The 25,000-nt window shown below is 37.5% G+C and overlaps 1 protein-coding gene across 1 annotated transcript in view; it reads right to left on the minus strand.

The window, feature by feature from the left end:
• Positions 1 to 12,893: 12,893 nt before the first annotated feature.
• ccnb1 (cyclin B1) overlaps positions 12,894 to 25,000 on the minus strand; it is a 20,268-nt gene continuing 8,161 nt past the window's right edge. Inside the window, exons 4-9 of the mRNA XM_061981065.2 lie at positions 24,880 to 25,000; positions 17,964 to 18,116; positions 17,651 to 17,893; positions 17,444 to 17,584; positions 13,238 to 13,348; positions 12,894 to 13,172 (exon numbers count right to left, since the gene is read on the minus strand). The exon at positions 24,880 to 25,000 is cut by the window's right edge and continues 68 nt beyond it. Coding sequence (XP_061837049.2) covers positions 13,068 to 13,172; positions 13,238 to 13,348; positions 17,444 to 17,584; positions 17,651 to 17,893; positions 17,964 to 18,116; positions 24,880 to 25,000 — 874 coding nt within the window. The 3' untranslated portion in view covers positions 12,894 to 13,067. The remainder of the gene's footprint in view (positions 13,173 to 13,237; positions 13,349 to 17,443; positions 17,585 to 17,650; positions 17,894 to 17,963; positions 18,117 to 24,879) is intronic.

The raw sequence follows: 25,000 nt of genomic DNA on the forward strand, positions 1-25,000 counted from the left end.
TACACATTTATGTACATATATACATACATATACACACACACACACACACACATATATATACACATGTATGTACATATATACAACCATATACACACACACACACACACACATATATATACACATGTATGTATATATATACATACATATATACACACACACACACACACATATATATACACATTTATGTACATATATACATACATATATATACACACACACAGACACACATTATACACATTTATATACATATATACATACATATATACACACACACACACACATATATACACATTTATGTAAATATATACATATATATATACACGTGTATATATATATATATATACATATATATATACATATACACATATATATATACATACATATACATATACACATATACATATACATATACACATATATATATATATATATATATATATATATATATATATATATATATATATATATATATATATATATATATATATATATATATATATATATATATATATATATATATATATATATATATATACACACACACACAAACACATATATACACTTTTTTCCCACTTGGACAAATAATACGTCAACACAGCCTCAACTATCAAGGCCGTGTTTTTCAACCACTGTGCCAGTGTGCCGCGGCACCTATTTTTAACGTATTTGGGTTAAAAATATTTTATGCAAACCAGTAACTATAATTTGCAAATAAAGTGCCGTTGTTGAGTGTCGGTGCCGTCTAGAGCTCGGCAGAGTAACCGTGTAATACTCTTCCATATCAGTAGGTGGCAGCAGGTAGCTAATCGCTTTGTAAACGTTGTATCTAATGCTTAAACCAAAAATAAACAAAGGGTGAGTGCCCCCTAAAAAAGGCATTGAAGCTTAATGATGGCTAAGGAAAACGAAACTAAAACTGAACTGGCTACAAAGTAAACAAAAACAGAATGCTGGACGACAGCAAAGACTTACAGCGTATGGAGCAGACGGCGTCCACAAAGTACATCCGTACATGACATGACAATCAACAATTTCCACACAAAGAAGGATAGCGTCCGCACAACTGAAATAGTCTTAATTGCTAAAACAAAGCAGGTGCGGGGAATAGCGTTCAACGGAAGACATGAAACTGCTACAGGAAAATACCAACAAAACAGGAAAAGCCACCAAAATAAGAGCACAAGACACTACACACAGGAAAACACCCAAAAACAGGTTGCATGGTTGGATATGGTTTGAATTCATATCAAACAATTGCAACAATGACTTTTTACTGTCAATATCCACTAACGAGTTTACATTTTTAATGTTTTCTGTTCAATGAACAAAAATGTGCCTTGGCTCCAAAAAGGTTGAAAAACACTGCCTTAAGAAATGCCGAGGTATGTAAATGGCAAGTTTGGCCCCCAGTGTTCTATGTTTGCCAGGGAAGTGAATTAATTAACTCATATTATGTTTTGCATATAGTGAATGTTTATATTCATCTTGGAGAAAGCAAACCACCAAGTGCAATTAAATAGCGGTATTTCAAATTTGAGCACATAATAAGATAAGTGTCAGAGTATGTTGGTGACGAACCCCAAGATGCAGGGATGGCAGGCTTTGTCCAGGAAAACATGATTTAATTTAACACTATAGCAAAAAAACCAAACAAAAGGGTACAAACAAAAGGCGCGCACAAGGCGGAGAACAAACTTGGCTATGAACTAAAATAGCACAAAGGCTAACTGTCGACAAGAAACAAAAACACTTACTGTGACACGAAGGAACTACGACATGAGCAGAGTGAACAAAAGTAGACAGAGCTACAACGACAAGTATTATGACAGGTAGTAGTGACAATAATCCAGCACTGACTGGAGAGGAAGGCAGGTTCAAATAGCAGCTGGCTGATTGACACCAGGTGTGGCCAGGTGCCAATCAGCCACAGCTGAGGGGACAAAGCACTCAGGGAGATAATCAGGAAATAACCAAAATAAGAGCGCTGACAGGAAACAAAGACAGGAAAAACCTAACTGAACTGTCAGTGACAAACCTGACAATAAGGTCCCTTAGTTTGATATTTGCAGGTGGATTGGATCACGTCTCATAGGAAAGAGGCCCTAATTGGGACTTTGGAATGCAAAAGTGATAGCCCTATCCTTGAGAAGAGACTACCTGTCTAGCTCAAAGCCAAAATTAAAGCTATGACTTAAAGCAGTTGTTTTCCAAACACTTACACGCAAACATCTCCTTTTATGGTCAGGATGTGCTGTCCTGACTTAGCACACACACACACACACACACACACACACACACACACACACACACACACACACACACACACACACACACACACACACTCGAAGCAGGAATATAAAACAGATGGTTTGACTTCTCCAAGTTAGGAGTGGCTCATTTTTTTTTTACTTGACCTCCTCCAGGTACTGCAGTCCTGTATAATGACACTCGCTTGTAATAAAGCAACTTTTTGTTCAGCAAAGCGTCTCCAACGTCTCTTTTGATCCAGCCGCACTGCCGTGTCATCCTTTTGTCCGGACAAGGATGACAAGACCAGAAGTACACCTCACTAGCAAGGTTAAAATGTCAATGCAAGGATCTGAAAATGGGTTTACAGTGGTTCCTCTATACAACAGGAGCACTTTTGTGTTTTAGGAATTTGCAGCAAAAATGTTTGTCTTCCAAGTATTGAACTGAACTCAGGGGTTGGTATGATGTCATTCACAGGCCGCCAGTTCAATAACCCTGCTCTGAGGTGTCCACAAGTGTGAGAGTGATTACCGCTGACCTGTCAGTAATGGTTGAATTTGCATGAATTGGCACAACTGCGACATTGTGAATTCCTGGACTGGCTAAATTTAGTTTTGTGGTACTTGTGCAAGCCAATGACAATAAAGTATCCCTCCTGTCGAGTGCATGAATCCCTTTATTACTATCCCTAATGTGTCTTCTCAAAGTGTAAAACGTCATGCATGATACGAATTCACACTGATTTTAAGGCCTCTTCCATAAATTTGTGTTTTAGCACCAAAATGTACAAAAGCCCAAAACCAGTGAAGTTGGCACATTGTGTAATTTGTAAATAAAAACAGAATACAATGATTTGCAAATCCTTTTCAACTTATATTCAATTGAATAGACTGCAAAGACTAAATATTTAATGTTCGAACTGAGAAACTGATTTTTTTTTTGCAAATGATCATTAACTTAGAATTTAATGGCAGCAACAGCATTTTTACCACTGTGTTACATGGCCTTTCCTTTTAACAACACACAGTAAACTTTTGGTTAGCTGAGGAGACCAATTTTTGAAGCTTTTCAGGTGGAATTATTTCCCATTCTTGCTTGATGTACAGCTTAAGTTGTTCAACAGTCCAGGGTCTCCCTTGTGGTATTTTAGGCTTCATAATGCGCCACACATTTTCAATGGGAGACAGGTCTGGACTACAGGCAGGCCAGTCTAGTACCCGCACTCTTTTACTATGAAGCCACGCTGTTGTAACACGTGGCTTGGCATTGTCTTGCTGAAATAAGCAGGGGCGTCCATGATAACGTTGCTTGGATGGCAACATATGTTGCTCCAAAACCTGTATGTACCTTTCAGCATTATTGGTGCCTTCACAGATGTATAAGTTACCCATTCCTTGGCGACTAATACACCCCCATACCATCACAGATGTTGGCTTTTGAACTTTTGCGCCTATAACAATCCGGATGGTTCTTTTCCTCTTTTTTCCAGAGGACACCACGTACACAGTTTTCAAAAACAATTGGAAATGTGGACTCGTCAGACCACAGAACACTTTTCCACTTTGCATCAGTCCATCTTAGATGAGCTCGGGCCCAGCGAAGCCGGCAACGTTTCTGGGTGTTGTTGATAAATGGCTTTCGCTCTGCATAGTAGAGTTTTAACTTGCACTTACAGATGTAGCGACAAACTGTAGTTATTGACAGTGGTTTTCGGAAGTGTTCCTGAGCCCATGTGGTGATATCCTTTACACACTGATGTCGGTTTTTGATGCAGTACCGCCTGAGGGATCGAAGGTCACGGGCTTAGCCGCTGTGCAGTGATTTCTCCAGATTCGCTGAACCTTTTGATGACATTACGGACCGTAGATGGTGAAATCCCTAAATTCCTTGCAATAGCTCGTTGAGAAATGTTGTTCTTAAACTGTTGGAGAATTTGCTCACGCGCTACACATTGTCTTGCTGAAATAAGCAGGGGCGTCCATGATAACGTTGCTTGGATGGCAACATATGTTGCTCCAAAACTTGTATGTACCTTTCAGCATTAATGGTGCCTTCACAGATGTGTAAGTTACCCATGTCTTGGGCACTAATACACCACCATAGGGATTAGCAAATCATTGTATTCTGTTTGTATTTACGATTTACGTAACCTGCCAACTTCACTGGTTTTGGGTTTTGTATTTTTTTCCAGTTTGGGGTAAACACTGCAAGTTTATGGATCAGTTTTGATCGGGTTTAGTTGTGTTGTGACCAGAAGCATCCATCTGAGCTTAGAACCGAGAATCAAACGTAATCCATACAAATATGCACAGTTACACCACAAAGCCACAACAACTCGTGAATATACAAGATTGGAAAATGACATTCCAGTCAAGATGGAAACAACACAACAATACAATTGCCTATTATACATCTTTATAAGTGTATTCAGCTACCAATGGCGTCTCTATCATTGTCTACGTCTGATGCAGACAAGAATGTTGCTTTTTAACGTGTCAGCATCCTTTTTTTCCCTTCCCCCAAACCCACCGAAGATTTATCACCACTCAGGAGTCTGCTCGGATCCAAGAGCCCCGGCTCAGATTACAACACGACACCAGCAGACTCTGCTTGGACTCCCATTCATTCACAACCTTCACAAAGTCATGGCGTTACTCAGCAAAACAATATGGAGTTATTATTAAAAACTGTCATTGCGTGATCCGTAAATCAACACGTTATTGTTTAAAACCAAAACATTTGTTAAAGAAGTGACAATCAAAACACAAAAAAACAACATCATGAATCAGTGATTATTTAATAATAATAATAATAATAAATAATAATATACTGCATCCTGACCAGCTGATACACTTCTGATATTATATTAATATTGGGGCTTTCAGGATTGGCCGATATAGATATTAAGTCAAACGATATCAGTACAAAACATAGTACATACTGGTATCATTTTGCAGTATGGAAAGTTGTAAAACAGGGGTGTCAAACTCCTTTCGGATCGGGGGCCACATGGAGAAAAATCGACTCCCAAGTGGGCCCGGACTGGTAAAATCACGGCACGATAACTTAACAATAAAGACAACTTCAGATTGTTTTCTTTGTTTAAAAATGTATGGGTTTTTTTACACTTACATGTTGCGGTTAATAGCATTCTATCTTTATGTGTCGTTATTTATACTTTCTGAATACATTTTGTGATAATGTTCATCATTGGTGTTCATTTTTAATCCATCAAAATAAAATAAAAATTCAATATCAAATTACAGGATGTTATTTATGTAGTTTGCTCATTTTCCTCGACTGGTGCACTAATATCATGTGGTTTATTTTTTTTAAAATATGTAGCACATACTTGCCAACCTTGAAACCTCCGATTTCGGGAGGTGGGGGGCGGGGAGCGTGGTTGGGGGCGTGGTTAAGAGGGGAGGAGTATATTGACAGCTAGAATTCACCAAGTGAAGTATTTCATATATATATATATATATATATATATATATATACATATATATATATATATCCTGAAAATATGCAAACAAAACTGTGTTTAGATAATTGATACTTCAAACTTGCATAAATAAATATTAAGGAATATAACATAACTTGGCTTCTGAGAGCTTCAAAATGTAATGAATAAAATGCTAAAGTTGTTGATAAACCAGCAATTATTTTAATAATTAAATATGGTCATTTTAAATGAATTATTATGATAATTTAAAATTAATTATTTCCGATATGTTTATTTTAATGTATAATTCTATGGCTGGATGTAATAAGGAGTCAGAAAAAATACAAATAAAAATACAATTAATTTTGATGTTTTTAGCAAAATATAGTAAAAATGTTTTTTGTTTTTTTTAATTAATAAATATATTTATTTTTAGGTAAGATAAACATAATAATACAATCTATCTCTAGTCTGGATGATTTAGTCACCCTGTTGTCCTCCCGTTGTGAAAAAAGGCTGTCCTCACTCAGGTCCGCATGGACCTCCGGCTGAAAATCGGGAGATTTTCGGGAGAATATTTGTCCCGGGAGGTTTTCGGGAGAGGCGCTGAATTTCGGGAGTCTCCCATAAAATTCGGGAGGGTTGGCAAGTATGATGTAGCATCATCTACAAAGAATTGCTATTGCGACATCTAGTGGACACATTTAGAACAGCAGTTTGTTTCATTCAAAAATTTCGGCTCATTTTTATACGTTTGACACCCCTGTAGTACATACTTGTATTAGTTTGTAGTGTGGAATGTTGTGAAACAGCTGTGTTAAACTAATTTTGGATCAGGGGCCACATGGAGAAAAATGGTAAAATCCCTGCACATAACTTAAAAATAAATACAACTTCAGACTGTTTTCTTTGCTTGAAAATGTATGTTTTTATTTTTTTTACACTTACTCGCTGCGGTTAATAGTATTCTATCTTTATTTGTCGTTATTTATATTTTTTTTAACACATTTTGTGATCATGTTCATCAGTTGTTCATCAACTCATTAGTGTTCATTTTCAATCTATCAAGATAAAAAAATAATATCAAAATCAAATTACAGGATTTTATTTATGGAGTTTGATCATTTTCCTCGACTGGTGCACTGACATCATGTGGTTTATTTTTTTTTTTACATATGTAGCATCATCTACAAAGATGCAAAGAATTGCTATTGCGACATCTAGTGGACACATTTAGAACAGTAGTTTGTTTCAATCAAAAATTTCGACTCATTTTTATACGTTTGACACCCCTGTAGTACATACTTGTATTATTTTGTAGTGTGGAATGTTGTGAAACAGCTGTGTCAAACTAATTTTGGATCAGGGGCCACATGGAGATAAATGGTAAAATCCCTGCACATAACTTCAAAATAAAGACAACTTCAGATTGTTTTCTTTGCTTGAAAATGTATGTTTTTATTTTTTTTACACTTACACGTTGCGGTTAATAGTATTCTATCTTTATTTGTCATTATTTATATTTTTTGAACACATTTTGTGATCATGTTCATCAGTTGTTCATCAACTCAGTGTTAATTTTCAATCTATCAAGATAAAAAAAAAATATCAAAATCAAATTACAGGATTTTATTTATGTAGTTTGATCATTTTCCTCGACTGGTGCACTAACATCATGTGGTTTATTTTTTTTTACATATGTAGCATCATCTACAAAGATACAAAGAATTGCTATTGCGACATCTAGTGGACACATTTAGAACAGCAGTTTGTTTCATTTAAAAATTTAGACTCATTTTTATAAGTTTGACACCCCTGTAGTACATACTTGTATTATTTTGTAGTGTGGAATGTTGTGAAACAGCTGTGTTAAACTAATTTTGGATCGGGGGCCACATGGAGAAAAATCTACTCCCAAATGGGCCCCGGACTGGTAAAATCCCGGCACGATAACTTAAAAATAAAGACAATTTTGGATTGTTTTTGTTTGTTTAAAAATGTATGGTTTTTTTACACTTACATGTTGCGGTTAATAGTATTCTATCTTTATTTGTCATTATTTATACTTTTTGAATAAATGATGTGATAATGTTCATCAGTTGTTCATAAACTCATTGGTGTTAATTTTCAATCTATCAAGATAAAAAAATATCAAAATCAAATTACAGGTTGTTATTTATGTAGTTTGCTCATTTTCCTCGACTGGTGCACTAACGTGGTTTATTTTTATTTTTTTACATATGTAGCATCATCTACAGATACAAATAATTGCTATTGCAACATCTACTGGACACATTTAGAACAGCAGTTTGGTTCATTCAAAACATTTCGGCTTATTTTTATACTTAGCAATCTCATCCCACAGGCCTGATAAAACCTGTCAACTGGTCTAACGCGGGCCGAACGTTTGACACCCCTGTTGTAAAAGGTTTGAGCGAGTGAAATTACTCAGAGAACAATGGCAGGTATGAAAAACACTAACCTTATGACAGGGTTTTGCTTTTGAATTAATGTTCATTTTTTTGGGTCACAATGGTCACAATAATTAATTAAATCAAGTGCTTAACGCAGTAAGTTAATGATCTGGTTACTTTGTGGTATTTTAGGCTTCATAATGTGCCACACATTTTCAATGGGAGACAGGTCTGGACTACAGGCAGGCCAGCGTGGTTTACTACTAAACCACGCTTTGTAACACGTGGCTTGGCATTGTCTTGCTGAAATAAGCAGGGGCGTCCATGAAAAAGATGTTGCTTGGATGGCAACATATGTTGCTCCAAAACCTGTATGTACCTTTCAGCATTAATGGTGTCTTCACAGATGTGTAAGTTACCCATGCCTTGGGCACTAATACACCCCCATACGGATTAGCAAATCATTGTATTCTGTTTCTATTTACGATGTACAAAACATGCCAACTTCACTGGTATTAGGTTTGGTTGTTTTTTTCCCAGTTTGGGGTGAACACAGTAAGGTTATGGATCAGTTTTAATTGGGTTTAGTTTGTGTTGTGACCAGAAGCATTTATACAATAGCACTAATACACTCCCATACCATCACAGATGCTGGCTTTTGAACTTTGCACCTATACCAGTCCAGATTGTTCTTTTCCTCTTTGGTCCTGAGGACACAACGTCCAGAGTTTCCAAAAACAATTTTAAATGTGGACTCGTCAGACCACAGAACACTTTATCAGTCCATCTTAGATGAGCCCGGGCCCAGCAAAGCCGGTAACATTTCTGGGTGTTGATAAATGGCTTTCGCTTTGCATAGTAGAGTTTTAACTTGCACTTACAGATGTAGCGAAAAACTGTCGTTACTGACAGTGGTTTTCTGAAGGGTTCCTGAGCCCATGTGGTGATAACCTTTACACACTGATGTAAGTTTTTGATGCAGTACCGCCTGAGGGATCCAAGGTCACGGGCTTAGCCGCTTACGTGCAGTGATTTCTCCAAATTCTCTGAACCTTTTAATTATATTACGAATCGTAGATATTGAAATCCTTAAATTCCTTGCAATAGCTCTTTAAAAAAATGACTGTCTCAGAGAAGACATACAGTATAAAACACTAACTCTGATAAAGTAGACTACGGTACATTAAAATATCTACTCTAGAGTAAGCTCATTCTCCAGAATATATAAATTAATAGTGAAGGGAGAAGCCCAGCCACCCCAGTACTGAGCTTTCTGGAAATGTGGCCCCCAAAACAATTTAGTTGAAAATTCTGCCCTAGAATAAAGAGATATTGTCAAACATGTTTATTTAGTTATCTACACTGAAACTTCGCAATAACTTATTTGTTAATCACACATCAAATCAAAGATTATAAAAGTTTAGCAGTCACATGATTACTTGTGAACTCATGTAAATGAATCTGGTCTTATTGAATGCACTTTGCCAGCCTTACATAAACATTAGAAGTGCTTGTGTGGCTCTTAGGTTGGACTTTGTCTTTCTTGGATAAATACTAGCAGAATTTCTAGAAGAGGTCAGAAAGGAATATTTGTTAGAAAGTCTGCTTTTTGCAAGCCAATGTTTGGACTGGAAAGAAGATCCCGACTGATCCTCAACAATCTCTGGAATTCTTGGAAGGCTAAAAGCCAAAATATCATTCTTTGTCGGCCTCAGTGCTGACCAGGTCCATTTTACAAGAAAATACAAATAAAGCTGAAAATAGAACATTGGTCTGGGGGTCAGATGGGCCAAAATTAAGTATATGCTTGAATCTTCAAATAATCACCCTAATGTGTCTATTATAACTGAAATTAAATACATAAATATGTCATTAATTCATCTAATCTAAATCTGCATTAAACATTTTATAGTCACAGCATATTGCGTTAACATTTAGTGATTTAATGTAAAATATTAAAGCAATTATTTTCAGTTCACAACTACATGTCGCTTCTCAACTGTAATTTTGTTAAAATTATTTTTTTTGAAAGCAAACTGCCACCTATTAGAGAAGTGTTGTATTTCCATCCATCCAGCTACAATCGGGCAGAAGGCGGGGTACACCCTGGACAAGTCGCCACCTCATCGCAGGGCCGTGTTGTATTTCATTGATGTAAATTGTTACAAAATGACAACAGGAAGTGGAAATGTCAGTAGTTGGAAAAAGAGTATGATTAAATAGGCTTTGATTCTTCCTTTTTTTCCAGAGATGTAAAGAAAAATTAGATTATGTAAATTGTATCATATTGTGACTACATGTTCAAAATAAACATTCCCCGGGAAGAGCTGGACGAGGTAGTTGGGGAGAGGGAAGTCTGGGCTTCCCTGCATAGGCTGCTGCCCCCGCAACCCGACCTCTGATAAGCAGAAGAAGATGGATGGATATTGTACAAGAGTGTGCAGCATAGTCTACGGAAGCCCTTAAAGGACGAATGTTTGAATTGACAGTAATTTGTGGTATTACTAGGGACAACTAAGATTAGTATTTTGTTATGAAATAAGTGAAGTGAATTATATTTTTTTAGCGCTTTTCTCTAGTGACTCAAAGCGCTTTACATAGTGAAACCCAATATCTAAGTTACATTTAAACCAGTGTGGGTGGGTAAAGTGTCTTGCCCAAGGACACAACAGCAGTGACTAGGATGGCGGAAGCGGGGATCGAACCTGCAACCCTCAAGTTGCTGGGACGGCCGCTCTACTAACCGAGCTATACCGCCCCAATAAATACTTTCAAATATGGTTGTGTATTTTTAGTCAGTTGTAATGTAAAGTTTGATATTTTACTGACAAAATACTTTTTATGCTGTAAAATCCCGGTAATTTTTTAGTGTACATCTAGTCAATACTTTATTTCATTATTTGTTTTGATTACCTGCAGTTTGTTTCAACAAAAAGCTCTTGTCATGTTTTATAAATAACATTTTGTTCAATGTTCAGACAATGTCCAAACATTACAATGTTTATTGAACACTGCATTCAACCTAGTACCCATAACCCTTTGGGAAATGATCTGATGACCACAGCCTCACAGCAGGTGGTCATCCCTATAAAAGGCTTTCTGGGGCGACCCCAAGGGAACGGTGGGACAGATGGAGCTCGACTGATACCCTGAGGTCACAACGGAAGTGATAAATACAAGGAACACTGTCATGTTAACAGATCAATCATTAAGTCCATTGTGTTCTAATTTATCATCGAGCCTATTTTATTAATTTTTTTATCCCGGTACTCAAATTAACAAAACTTGTGACTTGCATATTTGAAGAAAATTCTTAAAAACACAAAGTGCTGTCTTCAAGGATCTTTGGCTAGATTTTTTGCAAAACATTTTTAGAAAAAAGCAGAGCACTCACTGACAAAATGGACTAAAATCAAATGTTTACTACCTAAGGAGTTTTACGGGATAAACCTAGTCCTGAGCTTTCTGGAAATTTAGCCCCCAAAATAATTTTAATATCACTGGTGTACATTTTCTAAATATATATACCGGTACTTTTAGAGCAGGGGTGTCAAACTTGTTTTCATTGAGAGCCACACAAGTCATAGCTGCCATTAGAGGGCCGCTTGTAACTAATGAATTTGCCTATGAAATTTAAATATTTCCTTTTTTTTTTTAATATAAATAGTTAAAAAAAAAGTGTATTTTACCAGTTTTCACAGAAAAACCAGCAGATTAGTTGCCAGACTTACTGTAATATATATAGTGTTTTTATTTTTACAACATATTACTGTAAATAAAAACAGTACCACTGTTTAATTTTATTTTGGCAACTCTGTTGCCAGTTTATCATATAAATGTGGTACCATAAAATCAACCATGACTTTAGTTAAAAAAAAAAGAAAAGAAAAAAAAAAGGACAGCTCAGAATTTTACAGTCATTGTTTTTCCAACTTACAGTAATCTGCTGATTTAAAAAAATAAAATAAAACTCCCTAACTTTCTTTGTCATTTTTATAGTGTACAATTTCATGGATAACTTGCGTCAAAATCATAAGTTAAGCAGATATTAAATATTTGGATTTTGACCAAAAAAGTTAAATATATTTGTTGTAATATCGGACACAACTTTTTCCCCCCTCTGTCAAACTAGGAAAAAACCCCTCATACCTTTAGTAAGAAAATAAAGGTATTTTTCCAGGCTTTTGTGGGCCATATAAAATAACCGGGAGGGCCAGATGTGGCCCGCGGGCCTTGAGTTTGACATTTGTTTTAAAGGACAGAAACACATGCAGACAATATCAAATGTAATTGGAGCAAAATTTCCACTGAAGCATATTTAAAACTGATGGCATTGAAGTATTTTAAATGTAAAGATATTCACCGTTTAAGAGTTCTAATCTTTATCCCTTATAGTGCCTCAGATTTCTTATAAGTTTCACTTGGATCCTTAAACTGAAAAGCACTAGAGAAACACCCAAGCAGCACTCAATGTATTTTGTCTCTTTTTTTTTTTTTAGTGGGTTAAAAATGTTAAGGCACAAAAAGCATTACTGGCAATACTAGTAATGCAAGGATTTATCACAAAAAAAATAAAAAAAAATAAAAATAGTACTGCTCGCCGTTTTCTTATTTCTTCACAATGTCATGAAAAGCACTCTGCAGGCAGAAGACTGACATGCATCAACTTTCACCATCCAAACCTAAGCCAATCTAATGGCACCCTCTAGAGGTAAGAACGTTAACATTGTGTACAAAACCATATACAAATGAAATTAAAAGCATAAATACAAATGATGCAATGGTTGAGCTGATTAAAAACTTGAGAAAAAAAAGTTTAATTTTCACCTCAGACTACAAGTTTTCAAGGAAGATTAAAGTCACATGATTAAAAAGAAGTTGCAATAAAAGCTTTAAAAAAATCTACAAATATTAAGAACATTGGACAGTTTTGTACAAGATGAGCAACAAAAAAGTGCTCATTGTGTGAGCTGCATTGAAAGTTCTTTTACCAACGACGACTTGAGCTGCGGAATCAGCGCAATCTTCATCTGCTTCGAGGTTGAATACTTTCCTTTGACAGCCTGCAGTCACAGCAAAAATGTAAGTCTCAAATAAAAGTCTCAAATAACTAAACTCAACTTCTTACCAAATGTTTGGTTTTCCCTTCATTGACCTTCACAATGTTCTTGGCAATGTGAGCCATGACGGGCATCAAAGTGTCACTGCTGTAATCCATGTGGTGCTGCAGCGTCACATCCTGACAATTAAAAAAAGAAATACATTTGTCATCCACTTAAGGGTGTCATTTGATTAAAGTCCAACAACACAAAATTAAACAGTGTGAAAATTCATCTGAAACTTTGGTCTAGACCAGGCCTGGGCAATTATAACTCAGGGGCCACATTTAGAGGAAAAAAATATGTCTGGGGCCGGTATATCTATTTTTAGGAACACTAATACAAAACCTCACAATGTCTGATTGAATGCTAAAAACGTTATGACAGACCGCCTTAAAAAAATGTAATGGAATTTTACTACGAAAGATAAAACACTGAATATTGACAAAATACGAACGTCACCCTTTTTCGATCGACATATTTTACAATCAACTGAAACGCAACAAAAATGCAACAGACAGTGAAATATGAACGCAAAGGGTACAAAATAAACCCTCCTACAATCTGATACATCACTAAGCTTTAGAAGTTTGTGAAAATCTCCTTCCACGTCTGTGGAAACGCTCCCCGCCCACACTGCTTGGTGCCTCGTCTGAGCTGCTGTAACGTCGATTACCATAGTAACTAATTAGATTACCATAGTAACTAGTATATCATGCAAAAGCGCAGATTCCAAAGAAATTGAAATACTTTGTATAGTTAAAAACGTACAGTAATTAGAAAACACTGCACATCATAATGGCAGCTACACTTTCCATCCTAAAGATCTAAAAAAAATGTGGGCATGTCCGGCGGGCCAGATTGAAAAGCTTAACGGGCCGCATGTGGCCCCCGGGCCTTAATTTGCCCAGGTCTGGTCAAGAAGCAAAACAGTAAAGTTTTAAGCATTTGGCGTTAGTCTTCATTGTATCATCTTAAAGCTGCTGCACTCATTTTGGTTGAAAATCTTGACAGAAAGCGCTTGCATACATGAAATCTAAAATAATTTTTTAAACTGACCACTCTGTTGGAGAGTTTATTTTGAAGCTCTGCAGAGCTTGCAAGTAGTTTTACACTTTGTATCAAAACAAACAGGATGCTAACTAATTTAATTCAGCGAAAGTTGGAGCCAGCAATAGGAGTTCAACTTCTTTTCAAAATAGTGTTTGCAACCTTTACATGGATGCCTAAAGGGTGCCAACGTCCTAATGTGTTGTAAGCATTATAGCCCGTCTTTTTACAGCTTTTAGCACCCAATAATGTAGAGCAGGGGTCCCCAACCATCGGTCCGGAGACGGTACATGACGCATTTGCTACCGGGCCGCACAGAAACATTAAATTGCATTTTCTCCGACTTAACTTTCGCCTGTCCAACTAGACACACCAATAAGTTTGTTTCAGTGGCCTAGTGGTTAGAGTGTCCACCCTGAGATCGGCAGGTTGTGAGTTCAAACCCCGGCCGAGTCATATCAAAGACTATAAAAATGGGACCCATTACCTCCCTGTTTGGCACTCAGCAACAAGGGTTGGAATTGGGGGTTAAATCACCAAAAATGATTCCCGGACACGGCACCGCTGCTGCCCACTGCCCCCTCACCTCCCAGGGGGTGAACAAGGGGATGGGTCAAATGCAGAGGACAAATTTCACCACACCTAGTGTGTGTGACAATCATTGGTACTTTAACGTATAGATGTACAATACAACTCATAGGAAGTTGCCATTTGTTATAACTTTGTGACAATACAAGGCACACTAATGAACAAAACATAAATGTGACATTGTAGCCAAAGGCTGAGTTCCATCTCATTGCAATTCAGCATTAGTGAGTTGCACTTATTTTTACTGTATTTATCTGCCTCAAGTGGAAAGCCAGTCCCTGAAAATGCCTACATCAAACACGTCCTTGGCTAAAAAAAATTTAAAAAATAAAATACAAAAGTTGGGGACCACTGATGTACTTAACTTTGTGTTTGCCCAGCTAACATTACCTGTCATTGAAGGTATATTCCACCATAACATGACTAAATTATTGCTTCTCTGGGACTGTATACACTTCTTGCATGTACGAGACACCAGTGAGTGACATATGTAGGCATTATTCTTTTTTTTTTAATAAACGTTGACAGCATTATCATGTGTTGACATTTCCTCGGTCTTGATAGCTGAGAGCATTATATTCAAAAGGTTATGTTTTAAATAAAACCTGTTTAAATTTAATATACTTTTCTCCTGGTCATATTTTTGATAGGTCAAAAGAGAAAAAAAAAAGACCAATATACAACACATTGTGATAGTCTTCAGCCATAAGTTCTTGTTTTGATAATTTAAAAAACTGATTAAATGGTTTGGTATATTAAAAAAAAAAAAAAAGTTTAGTCATGAATCACAAGCTAATTTTCATAGTCTTTCAAAACTGGACAATGGAACTAGGGTTTCATTTGACACCTCCCTGTTCATCTGTATTATAGCCCAGGATGCAGCATAGAGGTAGGACTGGACATCTATGGAAACATACATTTTGATTGGCATTGTAATCATGATTATTCAGTAATTTGAAAACTAGTATCGTACAACAGAAACTCAACTTAAAATTTGTTTTTATTTTACGGATATAAATTAGTAATGAATAAACAAGTAAAATACCAATATAAAAAAGAAAGTTTTAATTCCGTTTGACCTTTTAAGCTTATTCTACCACCAGTGTGTGTAGTGTCAATTAAAATGTAAAATTGTTAATTACAGTAAATGCAAAAGCAATACATCCCTTAGACAATTTTAAGTCAATGCATAATAACTGTAAATTAGTGCAATCAATCAAATTTTAATCTATAATGGGCAGAACATACATATTCCGGAGATTTTAACGAAACAGATGGAGTGACTGAGTGAGGAAAGAAAGGCCAAGAGAAGTTTGGGATGACACTATGTCACCACAGCCTAATCAAAACCTAAACTCCGCAACAAAAAAAAGGTAAGGCATGATTTCCACAATCACATAACCGGACAGAGCCACATAATTGACCAATAAAACCAAATCCGCTGATAAACGCAAAATATCAGGTTTGTGAGGAGAAGAAACTTGTTTGGGAAAGTAATGTGTCCAATAGCGTTAATTTATTACCGACACACATGATATTGAATATCGGGACGGTCATTTGAAACAGACTAATCTACAAGTCAAGAGCAAACCATTTGTGTGTGTTGTAATGAAATCATCCATGTAACAATAATTCTCCCTCCAAGTGAGGCGCTGCTTTACTCAAGCTGAGAACAGCACAACACTCACCCCACCCTTCACAATAGCACGATGCGCCACATCCAGTTTAACTGCACTAACAAAATAAAAGGTTTCAAAAAAAGTACCTTGCACAAGCACAATGCACTTATTGATACATTAACAAAATGATTATGCTTAAACTTATGAGCCATATGTAAGAATTGCATGTCAAGTCATCATTTAATGGCCCTATATGTCAAAAAGCAATTAATGTTATTTTCGAATACCTCTATAACCGTAGTTCAGCCGGGATAAGCTCATTTCAAAATTAGATTTACAGCCCCGAAATCTCTACCGTTTGACCGATAAGTCTGAGTGTGTCACATCCAGGTTGCCAGTTACGCACCGCCATCTTTGTCTAGCTACTGCCACTGGTAAAGTTACTAAATATGTCAGACCTTAGTAAATCTAAAAAGCGTCGTTACGATTCTCAACTTATTCATCACAAAGCCAGGAACAAATTTTGGATTTTATCGGGGATGCCTTTGAAAGATGGGAGATGATTGAAGGCGGAGAAGATTTTTCTCATCTGATGCCAAACTTGCCAATTTCCTCCTTGATAGGCCAGTAAGGCATTTACGTTTTATTACTTGTAATAAATGAAAGTGGACATATTGTATGTAAACCACATTGCTCAATATGGTCCATGACGTTGTCTAACAAACTTCCACTGAGCTTACAGCGTAAATAATGGTGTCGATCATGCAGGAGGAAAGTGCCCTACAAACACTGTCTTCAACACAAACCTCAGCCACCCCAAGAAGTTGCCTGCACTGCAATGACTGTGCAAAAAGTGTCTGCCCCTTCAAAGAGGGCAGGATACAATGCTTGCATCATGTTTGAAAGTTGGCACCCTCTAGCAGCCTTGTAACCACAGCAACAATCACACAAACTGTCAACTACGAGTTTAGCGCTCACCCATTCTCCAGCGTCCAGTAGCTTCAGTGTTAGCGCCAATGCACTACACGCCACCAGTGAAGGTGGCAAGTGAACCATTTCATAATCCACCATGGTCAGCTCCAGCAAGTATTTGGCCAGCGTGTGTTGCTCTGCAGTTACCTGCAGACAGCGGTGTTAATGATGGAGCACAGCAGAAGTCTTGCAGGTGAAAATTCTGCTACAAACTTCATAAATCTTTGAGGCTCTTCGGAGGAAGTGCAGAGGAAGAGGGCGACCCAGCTGGAATTTGAGCACCCGCAGAATGGTCATCTCCATCTCTCGGATCTGAGCAGTGGTGTACGCCCTGTCAGTCACAAAGGCAAAGTCGGAGATCTCTGGCGGGTACATTTCCTCGTACTTTGATGCGAGGAACATGGCTGTGACTCCGACCAGTTGCAGCTTCTTCTTGACGACCGGCTGTTCCTGTGGGTGGTCAAAGAATGTTATTCAAAAGACCTTACTGGTGATAAGCAATAAAAGCAAAAGTACTTGCCTGAAGAAAACGGTCAATTATTGCCACAGTCATGTACATGGTCTCCTGCAGCAGGCGAAACTTGAGGTTGACTTGGACTAGCCAGTCTACAAGTATCGCACGCATGCTACCCGTCACCTCCTGGCCTTGGAGGTAAGCAGCGCGAACATTCTGGTCAGCCTAAGAAGAAACTTTGTCAGTCTTTCAAACGCCTTTTTTTTCTCCATTGTGTCATGATTTCAAGGGCTTTGTTATTTTTGCAGTTGAATTAGCTTTTTCTGAAAGTTGCAAAATCTTGACTTTTCCCCCCACAATAATATCAAATAAACGATTAAAAAAAGAAAAAGAAAAAAGTTTTCTTGTAAAATTAACCACAAATAGCACAGGATTTCAACAACAACAAAAAAACATTCTTTTGATGTTTTACACTGGCTTACCGTATTTTCCGCACTATAAGGCGCACCGGATTATAAGGCGCACCTTCAATGAATGGCCTATTTTAAAACTGTTCATATATAAGGCGCACCGCATTATAAGGTGCACTGCATTATAAGGCGCACAGAATAGACGCTACAGTAGAGGCTGGGGTTACGTTATGCATCCCATAGTTGCTAGACCTGTTGTGGCTCAATATTGGTCCATATATAAGGCGCACCGGATTATAAGGCACACTGTCAGCTTTTGAGAAAATTGGAGGTTTTTAGGTGCGTCTTATAGTGCGGCAAATACGGTACATACTTAAGCACTGGATGGCAGTAAACTCAAAAAGCTCAAAGTCGTGTATAGAGTATGGCCAACTGTTTCAGCCATATTCTTAATCCGGGTTTCTCCTACATGTAAACGCCACTACACCTTCAAAATAGGTTTAGTGAAACCCCCCACCCCTTTTTTTTTTTACATGAAAACAAATTTAAATGATATATTGTATGAATGGATATACCGTAAATAGTCTATTATTTACATACTATTGGCTATACCAAGTTTAAAAAACAGCTCAAATATCAAAAACGTTCATTGCTTCATTTTGGGAAAAAAGCACATTTAAAATCGCATGTTAGCTGGTCCCGCACCTCAAGGAGTTGACACCGGCAAAAGTAAGGAGGGAAAGTGGAAGAAAAAAGGTATTTTAAGATAATGCATTTCTTGTTCAAGCCAGTGTATACTAGCCAAAATCTTTTGACATTACTACCAACAATAACATCTAACTTTACGCCGTGTGAGTCTTCCAACCTCCTTTGCCCACATTAAGTACTTTTTCCCCCCCTCCAGCACAAAAGAAACCTGGTTGGAAGAGAGTCAAAGACTTGGCTGTGAAATAACAAGCGAAAAGTAAGCCAGCGTTGGAATTAAGTAGCCAATTAATGCAGTGACACGACAATTATGACAGTCTATTTTGCCTTACTGCAGATAAAATGACATGCTGTTTGCTAAGCAAGGAACACAAGAAATAAGTGCTTAGTTAAGTTTGACATGTAGATGGAAGCGCATTACAGCAGACATTAAGTAGATTAATAGAAAGGATAAAATAATGTATGATGTGGTGTAGTGGCTGGGCCCATTCGTATATCGGTAGTTTGGCACAAAGGGTAATAACGGTATATGAACTATTTTTATTTCTTGTTATTGATTTAACATTTACAAATTCAGGTAATACATATTTTAGGGTAAAAGCCTACACATGAAATAGGCGTTTTTGTTTAGTGTACTATTAACTTGGTTTTGACCAAACGATGTAAAGAGAAACTAACAATATCTCATCAAAATCAAACTACCGGTAGTTTTATTTTGTGGTTATTTTGTTAAACTGTCAACAGCACGCACTATAAATACATTGATTGGATTTGTTACCTGTTTATATTAACAAATGGTCTGTTTTAGACTGCAATTGTGTTCAATTAAGGACACTTATTACACATTGAGTTGTGTAGCTGTTAGCTCCTAGTAGCCTATTACCGTATTTTCCGCACTATAAGGTGCACCTAAAAACCACAAATTTTCTCAAAAGCTGACAGTGCACCTTATAACCCGGTGCGCTTTATATATGGATAAATATTAAGATTCATTTTCATAAAGTTTCGGTCTCGCAACTTCGGTAAACAGCCGCCATCTTTTTTCCCCGTAGAAGAAGCGCGCGGTGCATGCTGGGATATGTGACGTTTCATTTCCATTTGTGTGTTTATGTAAAGACCCCAAAATGGCTCCTATTAAGTGTGTTGTCTGTCTAATTATAAATAATGCAGACGAGGCGTGTTAACTGAGTTCTCAACGTTTACTCACAGCGTGCTCATAACCACATTCTAACTCCCAGCATACAACAACGCTTCTCAGGGCTACCGCGCATGCTCGTCACTATCGTTGCATGCTGGGTAGTGTAGTTATATTTGCTAGCTCATAACATCACATTAAGAGACACGCTTACGCGCTTAATTCAATACTCGCCGTCATTCCGGGTGGATTGACAAAAGACCTCCAGCCGCTAGATATTGGTGTCAACAGGGCATTCGAAGCTAGACTGCTAACTGCGTGGGAACAGTGGATGACAGAAGGCGAACACACGTGACGTTCACCAAGACAGGGAGGCAGGGAGACAGCGCCAGACGACATTTTGGATCCCACATTCGCCCAACTTTTCAATTCGGACAACGAAGGAGAATAATTCGAGGGATTTATGAATGAAGAATAACTTCAGAAAGTGAGTGTTGTTTATTTTGTGTGTTGTGACATTAACGTTCGAGCAACATTATGTTGCTATTGCTCTGCACTATTTTGAATTTTACTATGTTTGTGATTGCACATTTGCGTACATTTTGGGAGTGAACAGAGTTGTTAGAACGCTGGTTTTTAATATATTATTAAAGTTTGACTGACCTATCTGACTGTTTTTTTGACATTCCTTTAGCGCAGTTAGATGCGGCTTACAACACCGGGCGGCTTATAGGTGGACAAAGTTTTGAAATATGCCGTTCATTGAAGGCGCGGCTTTTAACCCAGGGCGCCTTATGGTGCGGAAAATACGGTACTTGTATTCGGACACGTGACTTCTTCGCGGAAGTGAAAAACAACAGTGATCAACAAAGCCAAGATGGCTGTTGTACAACAAGCTTACAGAGTACAAAAGAGGCTTAATTAAATATTTATGCAAAAAGTAGATAAGAGCAAAAATACAAAATCTAACTTCGCAATGAAATAGATCCCTATACTTCAACAAAAAGATTTGTCGAGTGATAAAGGACATACGTCGGTACCGTTTTCAGACGCCATTCTAAAAGACAAAACAGTCAAACTTGAAAAAGCATGGAGGTCTACAATTTGTGGGAGACTGGGTCAAGGACATTGATAAAAATGTTCCTTGATAAATATGCATCGTTTTTGCTCAGTATGGTTGAGTTTCATGACTTAACATCTACCGATGTTTGTTGCTGTTGCACGTGCCATCTGCGCGTAGTGTTCCCCCCCCCCCCGTCCCCATCTTTATCAAAATATAACTAGACGTCAACATTGTGTGTGCTGAAAGTTCCATTTATGATTGCTGCCTTTGGTAAAAGCTTAACCCTTTTAGGTCATGCTCACATTTACTTTTAAGAGTTGCCAAGTAGGTGCTCTTCTTACCACTTGTAGCAAATGTGTTTAATACAAATATCAAGAGAATACTTAAACGGGAAATAAACGTCAAGTATACCATACAAACCTTTAATGAAGAGTTTACTGCAAACTCATGCATTTGTCGATTCTGCTACCTTGGACTCGAGTGTGAGCTACCGTATTTTTCAGATTATAAATGGGCTCCGGAGTATAAATCGCACCGGCCGAAAATGCATAATAAAGAAGGAAAAAAAAACATAAGTCGCACTAGAGCAGGGGTGCTCATTACGTCGATCGCGAGCTACCGGTCGATCTCGGAGGGTGTGTCAGTCGATCACCAGCCAGGCATTAAAAAAATAGTCCTAAAAATGAGCGATCATAAATCTTCACTATGACGTCACTTTCGTCACTTGATTGACATTCACGGCACCCGAGGGTCTTCTGAGATGACGCTGGCTGCTGCCAGCTCATTAAAATTACCGACTGGAAGGCGAGAAACACTTTATTTCAACAGACTCTGGCGCCGTACCTGTCGTCAAAACTCCAAAGACCGACTGCACAGTTGCGCTAACAAAATAAGCGTTTCAGAAAGCTGGCGCGCACAAGCTAGCAAGCTACGGAGTTTGCCGACAATGTATTTCTTGTAAAGTGTATACAAAGGAATATGGAAGCTGGACAAATAAGATGCCAAAAACCAACCGCTTTCATGTGGTATTGGACAGAAAGGAGGACTTTTTTTCTCCTCCATTCGAAAATGTGGACGTATCAGCACTACTGTCTGATTGCAATCAATGCAAGTCATCAGAATCAGGTAATACACCAACTTATCTTCTTGTCTTCATGAAAAAAAGGAATCTATATGTGTTAAACATGCTTGTATTATCTTTAAACACCTTTAAGTTGTTAACAATATTAACTATATGTATTAAACATTCTTGTATTATCATTAAACACCTTTAATTTATTAACAATATTCACTATGTGTTAAACATGCTTGTATTATCATTAAACACCTTTAACTTGTTAACAATATTAACTATATGTATTAAACATGCTTGTATTATCATTAAACACCTTTAATTTATTAACAATATTAACTATGTGTTAAACATGCTTGTATTATCATTAAACACCTTTAATTTGTTAATATTAACTATATGTGTTAAACATGCTTGTATTATCTTTAAACACCTTTAACTTGTTAACAATATTAACTATATGTATTAAACATGCTTGTATTATCATTAAACACCTTTAACTTGTTAACAAAAACATACATTTCATAAATAAGTAAATATAAATTATATATATGAATGAGGTAGATCCCCACGACTTGATCAATTGAAAAGTAGCTCACCTGCAGAAAAAGTGTGAGCACCCCTGCACTAGAGTATAAGTCGCATTTTTTGGGGAAATGTATTTGATAAAATCCAACACCAAGAAAAGACATTTGAAAGGCAATTTAAAATAAATAAATAGTGAACAGGCTGAATAAGTGTACGTTATATGACGCATAAATAACGAACTGAGAACATACCTGGTAGGTTAACGTAACATATGGTAAGAGTCATTCAAATAACTATAACATATAGAAAATGCTATACGTTCACCAAACAATCTGTCACTCCTAATCACTAAATCCGATTAAATCTTCCTCGGTGTCGCTTCTAAACTCTGCCAACTCCAAAAGGTAGACAATGCGTCGTAATGTGTTAATTTCACACATAAATCGCTCCAGCGTATAAATCGCACCCCCTATGAAAAAACTGATTCATAATCCGAAAAATACGGTACTTTTGTCGTCGTTTTGAAAAATGTTTCACTCTTATTTTTTTTATTACCTCTCAGGGAACTCTGAAGAAACGTTTAGCTTTTTTACATTTATAAATTTTTACATTTGAACGATTCGTACAGCTGAAAACCCAAGCATATGGCATTTTTTCTTCACGAAAGGCTAAATGGCACAAAGTACCGTATTTTCCGCACTATTAGCCGCACCTAAAAACCACAAATTTTCTCAAAAGCTGACAGTGCGGCTTATAACCCGGTGCGCTTTATATATGGATTAATATTAAGATTCATTTTCATAAAGTTTAGGTCTCACAACTACGGTAAACAGCCGCCATCTTTTTTCCCCGTAGAAGAGGAAGCGCTTCTTCTACGGTAAGCAACCGCCAAGGTAAGCACCCGCCCCCGTAGAAGAAGAAGCGCGCGGATATTACGTTTCATTTCATTTGTGTGTTTACATCTGTAAAGACCACAAAATGGCTCCTATTAAGAGACACGCGTACAACGCAGAATTCAAACTCAAGGCAATAAGTCACGCAGTAGAACACGGAAATAGAGCAGCAGCAAGAGAATTGAACATAAATGGTGCGTAGGTAGAGGAAGCAACAAGATGACCTGCGCCACTAAGACAGGGAGACAGCGCCGGACGACATACGCCAACATCTGCCAGTGGATTGTAAATGCCTGGGCGGATATATCGGTCTCAACTGTGGTCCGAGCTTTCCGGAAGGCAGGATTCACGGAACTGCTGGACAACAACAGCGACACTGACTCTGATGACTTCGACAAGACGGAGACGGCCATTTTGGATGCCGTATTCGCCCAACTTTTTAATTCAGACACCGAAGAAGAATTTGAGGGATTTATGGATGAGGACTAACTTCAGAAAGTGAGCTTTAAATGTTTATTTTGTGTGTTGTGTGACATTAACGTTCGAGCAACGTTGAGTTATTGATGTTGCTATTGCTCTGCACTAATTTGAGTGTTACTATTTTTGTGATTGCACATTTGCACATTACATTTTGGGGGTGAACAGAGTTGTTAGAACGCTGGTTTGTAATATATTATTAAAGTTTGACTGACCTATCTGACTGTTTTTTTGACATTCCCTTTAGCGCAGCGTAGGCGCGGCTTATAACCCGGGGCGGCTTATAGGTGAACAAAGTTTTGAAATATGCCATTCATTGAAGGTGCGGCTAATAACACGGGGCGGCTTATAGTGCGGAAAATACGGTACCCATTGAAAACAGAGCTGGCTTGACCACCACGCATATTCATTGGGCGGGACGTGAGCCTGATGCGATGTCAGTAACATCCCAGCAATAACCTACCATGTTTACCTTTTATAATTTCCTTTACGAAACCACAAGAAAAGACCAAACCTGTGTGCTTATTGGGAGGACATTTAGATGTTAACTGGCTATCCAGCTTTGCACAAATAAACTGGCAGCATTATCAGAAATTATCACATATCCTATACTTACTGATGTCAATATAGGATCATCCCGAGCATTTAAGCAAATATTTGTTTGTGAGCTACGTGTCTGTGAGCCCTGCCTTAAATGGTCCTCACCTCCAGCTGGCGCATGTACTTGTAGATGTCCTTCACATATTCACTGCAGCACACTAGGTTGTTACAGTCGTCTGCATCCACGTCCCGGACAGCAGTTTCAATAATAACATCAGAAAACGCT

Source organism: Nerophis lumbriciformis, linkage group LG20 (genome assembly GCF_033978685.3).
Source record: "Nerophis lumbriciformis linkage group LG20, RoL_Nlum_v2.1, whole genome shotgun sequence".
NCBI lineage: Eukaryota > Metazoa > Chordata > Actinopteri > Syngnathiformes > Syngnathidae > Nerophis > Nerophis lumbriciformis.